The sequence below is a fragment of the Pinus tabuliformis genome, chromosome 6, assembly GCF_031772625.1.
Source record: "Pinus tabuliformis cultivar Carrire ecotype Pingquan chromosome 6, CPIR1, whole genome shotgun sequence".
Classification (NCBI taxonomy): Eukaryota; Viridiplantae; Streptophyta; class Pinopsida; order Pinales; family Pinaceae; genus Pinus; species Pinus tabuliformis.
In genome coordinates, this window is record NC_142292.1 from 1,379,669,684 (window position 1) to 1,379,681,975 (window position 12,292).

General features: G+C 39.2%; 1 protein-coding gene across 1 annotated transcript in view; it reads right to left on the reverse strand.

Annotated features, from left to right (window-relative positions):
• Window positions 1-2,422: 2,422 nt before the first annotated feature.
• LOC149263765 (Pentapeptide repeat-containing protein) overlaps window positions 2,423-12,292 on the reverse strand; it is a 246,233-nt gene continuing 236,363 nt past the window's right edge. Inside the window, exon 6 of the mRNA XM_089426675.1 lies at window positions 2,423-3,224. Coding sequence (XP_089282801.1) covers window positions 3,024-3,224 — 201 coding nt within the window. The 3' untranslated portion in view covers window positions 2,423-3,023. The remainder of the gene's footprint in view (window positions 3,225-12,292) is intronic.

The window sequence follows — 12,292 nt, forward strand, 5'->3', positions numbered from 1 at the left end:
CACACCGTTGATTGTGGAAACGAAGCATCCCGCATTGCCTTAATCGCCAAAAGAGGAGACAAATTGTGGAGTGTCAAGCTACGTAGGAAGCATGTGCAGAGACAAGAATAACAAAACGATTGCAGAAATTAAGCATTCTCGGATAATGACAAAGCACATACTATGCACTGCCCCAGTCAATTATTTAGCAGTAGAGGTAGGGACTGTGTTGCATTGCAACTATTAATCTTGTTTATATAGATATAATTCCATTTCCAAATAGTTTGATAAGTTAAGATTTATATTGTTTGGGAAAATAAGGATTGCCTTGGCTGCTAAGCAATACCCTAACACATGTCGGTAAACTAATATACCAATAAGAGGAGAAATGTTATTCCAATTAACTAAATAATAAAAGAAGAAAAACTAGCACAAAAAAATCATGTGCTCAAGGTAAAGCACCAAATTGATGCACAAATTAAACAACAATGTAAAATATGACTTTTCAAAAATATGTTTTTTTAACGAAACAACATTGCTTTATTTAGTATACCTAACCACAACATCCATCTTAGGTATCCAAATTGGTATATGAATTAAACAACAATGTAAAATGTGTCCTTTCAAAAATATTATTTTTTCCCAAATAACATTACTTTATTTGGTATGGATCTAACCACAACATTCGTAAGGGTTATGTACCTGAGCCATTTTGCTTATAATTACATGCTTTTGTAGTAGTGTGATATTTGTAAAAGGGTCACTTTAGTATAATAAAGGTTTAATAATTTATGTAGTAATTTGAGATTAATTTCAATTTTATTAGGGTTTTTGTCTATCAATATAAATAGGTGTTTTTATTTATCTTATGTATCTCTATCATTTTATCAAATACAAATCAACCACATTTTGGTATCCCTAGGAGAATTCTTATTCCATTACTCAGATTCACAATCCATCCATATGTGTAGGGGGCTCCCATCGTTTCTTGCGTATTTACTATTATAGTTATTTTGCATTTATGTTGCAGTGTCAACTGCATTTGATTATCATGCTACTCCATTATTTTAATAGTAGTAAACCCAAAGGAAAATTATGGATTCATAAGTATGCCCATATGTGTAGGGGCTCCCATCGTTTCTTGCGTATTTACTATTATTGTTATTTTGCATTTATGTTGCAGTGTCAATTGCATTTGATTATCATGCTACTCCACTATTTTAATAGTAGTAAACCCAAAGGAAAATTATGGATTCATAAGTATGCAGGGTGATCTATGCTTGCATATACAAGCACGTACATTCTAAGTTAAAATAGTTTAATAATTATCCTAAAACACAAGTTTCAGCAATGAAAAGATTTTGTAAATTATTATGCTTAATGCAAGCACGTACATTCTAAATTAAAATAGTTTAATAATTATCCTAAAACACAAATTTCAGTAATGGAAGGATTTTGTAAATTATTATGCTTAACAATGCAAATAATTAAGGAAAAAAATTATCTTCTTTGTCATAAACAAGTAATGCCTATGGCTGTAATTTTTTGTTAAAACAAAAGTAGTTATACAACACAAAAGCAAAGCAACTTTTATACTTATTTTTATCACATTTTTATTTCTTCTTTTATTATATCTAAACTGTTATAATTTGAAATGGGTGGATACGTGAAACTCGTATACTTGTTTGCATCACATTTTTATTCCTTCTTTTTTCTATTATATCTATAGTGTTAGTGATTTGAAATTGATGGATAGGTGAAAAATCAAGGGATATACTCTCTTTTTTTCTCCTCTCGCCTATATGATTTCCACATTAGACTAAGGTTCAATGTAACTTTAATTTGATATATTTTTAGCTTTGCATATATGATCCCAGAAAACAAATGTTCTAGGCACGCATTATTTTCCTCTTCTCGCCTATATGATTTCCACACTAGACTAAGGGTCAATGTAACTTTAATTTGATATATTTTTAGCTTTGCATATATAATCCCAGACAACAAATGTTCTAGGCACGCATTAATGAAATATGATTTTGTCACTCCAATTTTGATGTGGATAGACAGACTGAAATTGTACAGGATTTAGACAAGTGTACTATACCACATGCTGACACTCACGTTAATTAGTTATTTTTGGTCCAGCTAGTTTCCATATAATTTATTTGTTTCCAGCGGGATGAATAACAGGGTATGTCAACAAGGCTTGAAGTTGAGATAGATAGATAAAAACAATGTTCAAAGGGTATAACCTAAAAGATAGATAGATAAAAACAATGTTCAAAGGGTATAACCTAAAAGATGAAGAGATAAGTTTATTTGTTGTTCAACTCATGGGGTAGTTAAGAAAGTGCCAAAAGAAAAGTTGGTCTCCATTATTGTCTAGCAAATTTTTCCTGTATTGCAATCTTGATTCCATGTATCTCAAAATAATGCAAAATAAGACACAAAAATAATCTTATCATTCATACATGCAAATATATTGTCTGGTTTCATCATTATTTGCCGTTCAAATTACTATAGTTTTAGTGGAAGGACATAACTGTAAGGGATACCATGCCTCTCTATTGCTCATGAACTTTAGCTCGCTTTAACAAATCTACTGCATGTGCATTATAATACCGTCAGACCATCCACGCTATATTACTGTACTTTAGTGCACTCTACATGTCATGTGCGTAAGTAAAATCCAGATTGGATGCACCTAACCACTCTTTTGCAAGGCACACCAAAATTCTCTATTTGACTGTTCGTTCGACTACTTTTAAGACTGTTACTATAATTTCTTTGCATATTTCTGAAAGAAATATGAAATTTCTTTTAGAAACAGGCAATAGATTTACACATTGAATTCAATGAATCAATTCACTGCCTCAAGTAATAGTATTACAATTTATGATCGGTTTTTCTTTGGATTGTGATATGCAACTTCCAGATTATTGCATTATAATCTCTTCGAGAATCTCACACAGAATCTTTTACTAGGTTTCTGAAACATATTTTACAATCCCATGTTTTTTTAACTTTTAGCATTCAAATGTTTTTCATTTAGTAGACGTGGCATCACACAGTCCTGTACTCGAATCACAAAACCCATCTTTGTCAAGTAGTTTTTCGGGTGGTGCACTCAACAGTGGAGCAGATGGTGTCCCGTATGCATTGCGGCGACTATTTCCACAGCCTAAACTCTTTCTTGTATCCATACCTGTTACAGGATTAGTTCCACTTGCATACTTGCATAATGCCTGCAATAAAATACAATTTCTATTAGGTCTCTCCCATAAATAAATGGCATGAACGACACCAATAGAAAATAGCACCCACATTTTCGGCATCACGCTCCAACCTTGTATGATTAATGTTGCAAGGTATTGTGAAATATTTTATCGTTTGGGTGACAGGAAAAGAAAATCCAGACCAAAATCAGCATATAAGAATCTTAACAAGAAGAGCGAGTAAACCGTATATTTCCATAAACAACTTTTTCACTAGCTTTAAAATGAATTAACCAGCCTCTCCATTAACTTGACTTTCCTTGAACTTTCATAAAGCATAAAGGCAGACTTGGAAATGTTTCAATAGTTTATCTATGATGTTTTATGCTACAAAAACATTTGTTCTACCTGTTGTACATGCAACGTAATGCTTTGGGAAAGCTATTTAACAATGTTGCATGAACTTATGGAGCCAGAGATGGGAGGATGCGGGAATCATGAAAATTTTAAGGAAATAAATATTATATCTTAGTATTCTAGGCCAAAATTTTGGTTTTATAAAATCATATATGTAGATAATGTAGGTTAATATTCGATCCATAAACTGCCATGTATATTCCATTGCACAGTTCATCACAATAGATCTACTAAAATATATTTGAAACTCCGAAATCTACTCGATGAAGGTTAATTTCTCCTTAGATTTATGGATTCATTAATTATTGTGTTATGCTTATCCATGCAATAGATAAAATATGGAAAATAGAGAACAGCTTAATAAAACTCACAAACCACAATGAACATAGGATATGATCTGGTAAACCCTTCCAGGATAAAACCTAGTTAGAGGATAGGGCTGCTTTGCTCTCTCTTTCACTCAATGGAAATGGATGCAATTATAAAGGAGTGAAAGTTGTGGTCCATGGGCTTCTACAGTGCACAAATCCTCTCTGTTTGCTTTCTCTCCATCCACTCTCAGCCACTGCTCGTCTATGGAACAAAATGCGCCTAAATAAATTGAACACCTTTTCATCCTAGTGACCCAGCTATAATACAACCCGATAGCCTACTAATGGTTAAGCTTCACTCCAACTCTTAACTAGAGCTACAATATTGACTCTTCTAGAGTCTTTTTCATCATGATCACATGGCTAACCCATTTTCCACAAATAACAGGGGCTAACATTGTACCCTTTCAAATCATGGTGGTCAAAATATGAAAGTCATCTTCCAAGTGACATAATTTTTGGATACATACTCCAATTGAAGCAATTCTTGCGTCGTTGTAAAGATATTTGTCTGTAGAATAGCTCTCAAGGGTGTGGTGCTTAAGTGCCGAAGTTTTACCCCCAAAAAAAGGGCGTTTAATATCTCAAACTACTTCCAAAAAATGTAGACCCTAATGTGGCAAACTGGGACCCACAAAGTAAAAATAGTCCTGTGAGTTTATTCCTCCAGTTTTTCCATTCTAAAAGCATCAAGATGGATGAAAAATAATAGAGTGATCGAATCTAGATCATACCTCCTCATTTTGGGAAGCTTTTGGTGTTGAAATGTAACTAGTGTTGGTTTTCATAAATTATACTTGAGTCATGACATGATGTAATTATTGATGTACTTGCAAAAGAAAAAGAAAAAGAAAAAGAGAGAAAAATTATTTGGAAAAGAAAATTATTATTATTGAAATGGGTTTCTTTCCCATCATGTTGTGGTCCTAGGTCAAAGCACCCATTGAGTGCTCTAGGGGTCTTGTTGACAAGTCAAAAGGTCAAGGTCATGATGTACTAGCCCTTGGAGGGCTCATGTAAAAAGAAAGAAAAATAATAAATGTAAATTATATTGTCTAGAAGCCTCCAAGTGATGGGTCAGCCAACCCTCTTCAAGTTGACCTAGAGAGGCCATGTTACCCTTCAAACTAGCAGGGTATCTTACAAAGCAACAACTAGGTCAAGGGCAACAATGGAGCAATAGTCCACTGTCACCTTGGCTAAAGCTCCCTGCTCTCCATGGACTTTTACCGACGGGAGGAGACCCAATATAAAGGGGAATCACTAGATGAATGGAACAATGAGAGGGTAAGGAGTGAATCCTAAGGCCTATTCACAAGAGAGACTCAATTATATGGCTTTCTTGCTCGGGAAACAAGGAGATACGCTCTCTAGGAAGGGCTAAGAGGATTCTTGAGGCTAGGGTTTCGGAATATATCTAGCAAAGATGATCCCTAGGTCTGTAAATCCTTATGGAGAATTGGTCTTTGTGTGATCTTTGGTGAATTGGCATCAATAGGTTACGGGACCACAAGGGACCAAGTGGACACAAAAATTAGGTCAAGGGTATGACGTTGATCACCCAATGAGGGGCTTGACCTAATTAGGGAGGAGAATAGGATCAAAGGACAAATTTTCTTTGAGATTTGAATTCAATGATCCTAATGAAGACACTAGCCAAGGAAAACTAGGGCAAGAAATGGTCCCTGAGCTAAGGCTTGCTATATCTCGAGATCTCACCATAGGGTTTGCTTCAAATTTGGAGGGCCTCCAGAGAAAACGTCAGCATATTTGTGGACCAAAAATTGAAGTGTTCGGATGGCTAAATTGAGAGATAATTTATGGCCTAGGTGACCTATGTAGGCTAGGCCTAGAAAAGGAGGGAGGTGAAAAGGATAAGCGTTGAAAATGATCACCCATGGAGGATTAATGCTTTGTCCTTTGGGAGAGATGGAGTCAAGGAGAATTTGTGGTTTGGTAAGAATTCACCCAATCAAGGAGACCTTCAACAACTTCGCATGCCATTTAGAGCATGAGAACAGCTACTGCAAGGACTTTATACTTCGATCTACAATAAAAGATGACTTATTGAGATGTATTTAACATAAACTATCTCTAGGAACATTCACACATTCATACAAGTCCCATCACATGATGCAACACTATAGAAGATCAAATTTCCACAATTTTGCACAAGAAAAACAGTAAATTTCAGCCTAGTATAGCGAAAATCCTAGCAACATGCATGTGACAAAAGTAAATAACATAATAGCATTAAAAGAGCACATACATGTAAGAAAGAGTATATCCAACCATCAACATCTGCCAATAGTGAAGCTCCAAGACAAAATGAAAGAGATCTAAACATCAAAATTCTTCCATTCATCCAAACTCGTCCTCCAAGAAGGATAGCGAAGATTTTACAAGAGAAGATAACCCAATCCAAGTGATGATGATAAAAATGAATCAGCTCACTTCTATTTATACACTAATGAATTTGATTTAGCTAAATTGGCCTAATTGAGCCCTTAAAATAAAATAATGTGCATAATAACAATACTTTTGGTGACAAGCCTACGAAATAGCTCAATAATGCAAAAATAAGCCTCAAGAGGGTCAAATGAACAACAAAATGAGTTGTTGGGCCTTTGAGGAGGCCTAATGAAGTCCAAAGGGTGCCATGATGTAGAAATGGACTCCAAACATAGTGGACAAAGGATTGGCCCCTTGTTTTCCAAGCAAAAACCTGTGGTGCTCCCAAGTGGGTGTGGGGACACAAGGACATCCTCATGGATCTCCAAGTGGATCGAAAATGCATGTAGACCATTTGTAAGGATTAGGATGGTGATGTAAGTCCTCCCTCTGCAGTGGGAAACATCCTCTAGACCCTAGAACATCTGCCAAATGTATGGTGCAAGGGTGGAGCTGGTTGGCATGGTGAACCAGGTGGATCAGCCTCATCCAAAAGGGGGAACACGAGCAATCAATGATTGATGTTGGGGATCCATGAAGTATTATCTGCTATGGCGGAGGCCCATGGCTCTCAACGCTCACCCTACAAGTTCCAGTGTGGCCCTCTACAGGGTTAGGACCCTATACAGAGAGACCAAGCCCCAAACGAAAACCCACCTGCAATCCTGCATAAGATCCAATGCATCCCCTTTCCCTCTAATACAACAAGTCATTAGAATAATCAAGTAATAAAGCTTACAAGTCATGGTATCAATGGGGTACTTCATGGTGGCATGCCCTTCCATAGGAGGCTTTGGCATGTACAAGTGTGTCCAAGCTCAATAGAGGGTTAACCAAGGACCCTATTAGGTGGTTTCAACCTCTAAAGGGGGTGACATGTCCATGGTACATCCCTCAAGTGGTAGGTGGCAAGTGATATAATAATGGAATGGAGTGGGGATTAGGGGAATCATCCAGACTACATGTCAAGGCGTAATGGTAGCCATAATAAAGGAAGCCCACACCTAGGTATATGAGTGTAGGAGGGAGCAAATCGTGGCACATGAGTTACCACAGCCTTTGTTTTTCCACCCTTCTTCATATGCCTTTTTCCTTTGATTGATTTTTCTTCATAACTGCTCGGGGCTCCAGAGGATGGAGCACAATGCATATCCCCTTCAGGTGGGGCAGTGCATCGCCCACCAGGGGTTGGGACAATCATGGGTTCTTTAATGATGGAGGGGACTCATCGAGGGCCCATAGGAACCAAGGTGATGGCCATGGGTAAAAGGTAGAGCTCATGTTTGGCTTTTTCCCACTTGCTAAATGTGTGTCCCCACCATCTTTTGCATTTTGTGGTACATTTCCTATTGAGAGTGGCCAAATTATGCCCTTTATTTTCTTTTTAGCTGCATCAACCTTCGGGGCATCTTTCCAAGCCTGACCCAAGGGGTGGACAAGGGGAGGGGAGGCTAACCCTATGTCGACCCAATGGACACATGTGGACCCAAATGGGAAGAAAGATGAATAGGGCTAAAATGAGTGGAAGGGGAGTAATGTAGGTGGTATTAGGAAGCGGGACCACGCAACCAAAATCGGGATTTCCCATGTAGTGCCAACCCTAAAGCTAATGGCCAGTAAAGGAGACCCCACGGGACTAGGATGGAAGGGTAACCACGAAATCGAGAAATGGAGACAATAATACAGACCTAACCCACTCTTTCTGCCAAATCCCCCCACCAATTCATGCCCAAAAGTGCCCATGACAAGTAAGAAAAATACTCAACTATACCAATGAAAATCCATAACTTTGGGGTCAGGAGGCCCACCTTCAAACATACATTCATAGCAGATGGGTGAGGGACCACATGGCTAGCTCAGGTGGCAGAGAAAATGGCACATCGATCTATCTGGGGGCTACAAGGGGTTGTTGGCTATCGACTGAGGACCATCTAGGAAAAGAAATTCTCCCATGCATATTACCCACAGGTGGTAGGTAACATCTGGCTCCAACTAGGACATGGACTCTCAGGAAAGTGCACATGAAGCTACTCGAATGAGAGGTCATGAGAACAACAACATTCTCTTGGTATCGTAGACCTGCTACCTGCACATATCAAAGACCAAGCCACGGGGCAACATGTTTTTGTGGTGTCTTATGATCATCCATGGTTAGTATTAGGTCATAAAATTGACAAGAGAGTAAAATACAAATTTAATCAAAATGCAACTAATCTATCATGAAAATATCATATGATGTTAAATTCTAAAGAGAAAATGAACATGCAATGCACCCTGCCCTAACATGCATATTACATAGTAGAAGCACCAAGTGTTATCATAGAGTCAATGTAACTAGTATATCATCTAGTCAATGTGAGAAAATAGCCCCTAGAGTCAACCTTGTGATGAAAACAAGAAAAGATAAGGTTACAAGGGTGGGAGATGGGTGAATGACATGACCATGTATCAAGGGTCTTAGAGGGAAAAGAAGAATGGAGTGTGCATTTCTTTTTTAACCAAAACATGGATATATCAATGATCAGGCTCATAAACCTCTGATGGATGGCAACCTCACGCATATCATTCCTATCATGGTCCTTACCATTACTATCATGCTTTATAGGATTATGATTAGTAGAAAAGGGAGAATGATGAGATGGAGAAACACAAGTAGGTTTCCCATGATGATCATGTTGATTTATGGTATCATCGGATGTGCTCTAAGCTTCAAAATTTGCAGGGAGGCTAGAATACCCAAAAATCGTTTTGGGAAATTCCACCCGGAGAAGGTTTTATTAAAATAATTAATTATTTTTAATGGATGCCTAAGACTAAACTTAGGAAATTAAAATAATTAAAGAGTATTAATTAAACTGAGGGTGAAACTTCTAGAAGAAGACGAGGATCAAGCCAAAATGATCTGAGCCATTGATTAGAATCTAATATGGGTTGTTGGTTACTCAACGAGAAGATTATAAAAAGAGGCTTGATGGGTATTTGGAAGACAAATCGAGTGAGAGATCAGAGATAGATTTTTTGAAGAGAGCAGCGCAACAGTGGTCAGAGAGGTCATCAAGGGGATTTCTTGTAGTGAGGGGCATGGATAGTTTTCTGGTTGGAGAGTTTCCTGTTCCGAGGATACATTGCATAGGAGGCAGAGAGAGATCCAGGACAGGCAGCACAGAGCCACGTTGGGAAGCGTAAGCCATGCTGAGGTAGCACAAAGGCCTTGAGGAGATTCGTGGATTTGGCGAGGAGTAGATCAGATCCAATGTCAGGATCCTGGGTGTGAGACCGAAGGGCTAGAGGATAAATCATCCAGCTAACAGAACAATCAGCAAGGAGTGACGCAATCCCCAGAAGGTGTGACGCAAAGCAGTGCAGTGATTGCGCAGAGGCTGTGTAGAGGCAGCTTGGGGCTAGTCATTCAATTGCTGGATCAAGGTCGAATCTCCAATGATAGTGTGAGGTACTTCTCACTAATTTCTCTGCCTGTCAGATTCTCTATATCGGATAGCCAGTGCGGCATCCAAAGATTGTATTTAGAAACCACTGCATAATAATACAAACCCTCAATTGTTGCATCGGTTTTCCTGCATTGGGTTTTTCCAGGGACATTTATCCAAAAACAATAGTGTCACTTGTGTGTGTGTTATTTCTTCTTGCTCAATTCTTGTTTCTGCATATTATTTATGTTGTGAAGGTTGCAGTTGTATTTACTTCGATCTTTACAGTGTAACACAGTAAATAAATTGCATGAATTAACAAGTAGGAGAAGTAATATCAGTTTGTTGCAATAGGGAATTTGGATCTCTAAATTCTCACATGGGTATCAGAGCGCAAGTGAAGCAGGAGAGCAGAGCTGGAAGAGCCCAGCGCTGAGCTGAAGAGGGAGATCGAAGAGTTGCGTAGGCAGCATATCGAATCCCTAGAAGGATTGCGCAGTCCAGTTCCAGGAGGGCAAGATTCTCAAGGAAAAATCTCTCTAAGTGAGTCGATAGAGAGAAATATTTTCCAAATCGAGATTTGTCAACGGCAGAGGGAGCAGTGCAGCGGTAGCTTTAGTGAAGAGCAGTCTTCAGGAGGGACGCAGTTTTCTACAGCAGTCACTGGGGCAAAAAAATGTCAGAAGAGGGAAGGAAACACTATTTGAGGGAATTTCCTCCTCAGAGAATTCCTAGCCAAGGAATTCAATTTCTCATTTGCTGAGCAGCAGTAGAAAGGAGCAGATCTACTAACTCCAACAGGGAGTGCGTAGGCCATCTTAGCTGCTGTGCAGAGAGAGGAGGCAATTCAACATTTTATTGGTAGAGATGGTAGTTAATAAGCTGAGAGATCAAGATCGGTTGGATGGAGCATCCAACTATGTGATCTAAAAGGCTACGATCTCATGCCTTCTGGATGAGCATGATCTCAAGATGTATGTCGATAGTGTGGTAACTGTACTCGGTGATGTAGAGCCACTCTAGAAGTACAAGGATGAGATGGCGAAGGCCAAGCGATTGATCCTCGATGGAGTGAGGGATCACGTTGTATGTCATATTGTTGGCAAAAGGACGACCAAAGAGATGTGGGATGCCTTGGCTATGCTATATCAAGGATTTTCCGAGCAGCAGAAGATGTACTTGGAGGAGAAGCTGAGATCAACAAGGATGGAGAAAGGGGAACACATTGATCTGTTCTTATCAAAGCTTCAGGAAGTCCGAGATCAGTTGGCAGTTGTAGGATCAACACCTCAGCCTATAGAAATGGTGAGGTTGGCCCTGAATTCAGTCTCAGAAGAATGGCAAGTATTTTTCCAGAGTATCCTAGGCAGAGAGAGATTGTCAGATTGGGAGGGAATGTGGGTCGCTCTTCAGCAGGAAGAGATGAGGCAAGACTTAGTCAAGTGCAAACTTGATGGCAGCAGCAATAGTGGGACGAAGCCCAAGGAGGAGGAAGGGAATGCAACCCTTGCATTAAAGGAGCAGCGGAAGAAGAAGAAAGATGTCTCAAAGATCAAATGTTTCCAGTGTGGTGAATTTGGTCATTACGCTACACAGTGTCCTCTCAAGAAGAACGACAAGGACGAGAAACATGATCCGCAGGCTGCAATCGCAAAGATCAAGGAAGAGGAGTTTTCCATGATTGCCCAAATACCTCCAGGGGAGAGGTGAGGTGATCTAGTACTATAGTTCGAAAGAACTACAGATGGGCAAGGTCTTTGAGGAGTCCACCTCTTGGATCAATACCTTACTACAGGAACCCATATCAGAAGTAGCAGGATGGACCACGGTCGGTTGGTGCAGAGAAGTGTCGGAGTGACAGTTGTAGTGGCTAGGAGCGCAAGAATCTTAGCAGCATAGAGCTAGTGTTGCCAGTAGTGTAGTTGGCACAGAGCAGAGACAGCAGCAGCGCAGTGGCTTTAGTGACGGCATAGAGACTAGCAGCGGTCAAAACTCTAACAGCATATGCATCACGCTGAACACCTTTGGTTCTGTATTTTGGATTCTTTTCCGTTGTTGCAGTAGCAACAGCAGTAGGAGAGGGTTGCAGTGCAGATGCAGTTTTTACAGTGGCAGGGCCAGCAGCAGCACGGATGCAGCATTTGCGTAGTAGTTGGTGGGCAATGATATGAGACATCAGCAACGCAGAGGGAGATGTTACAAAGATGGGTGATGCTTCAGTAGGTTGCATTACTAGAGCACATTTCTTGCTAAGAGGGAGTGTTGATTTCTGGTAGCATCGAATGTGCTCTAAGCCTCAAAATTTGCAATGAGACTAGGACACGTGTTCCAGAATACTTATAAATCGTTTTGGGAAATTCCACCCGGCGACGATTTTATTAAAATAATTAATTATTTTTAATAGATGCCTAAGTCTAAACTTGGGAAATTA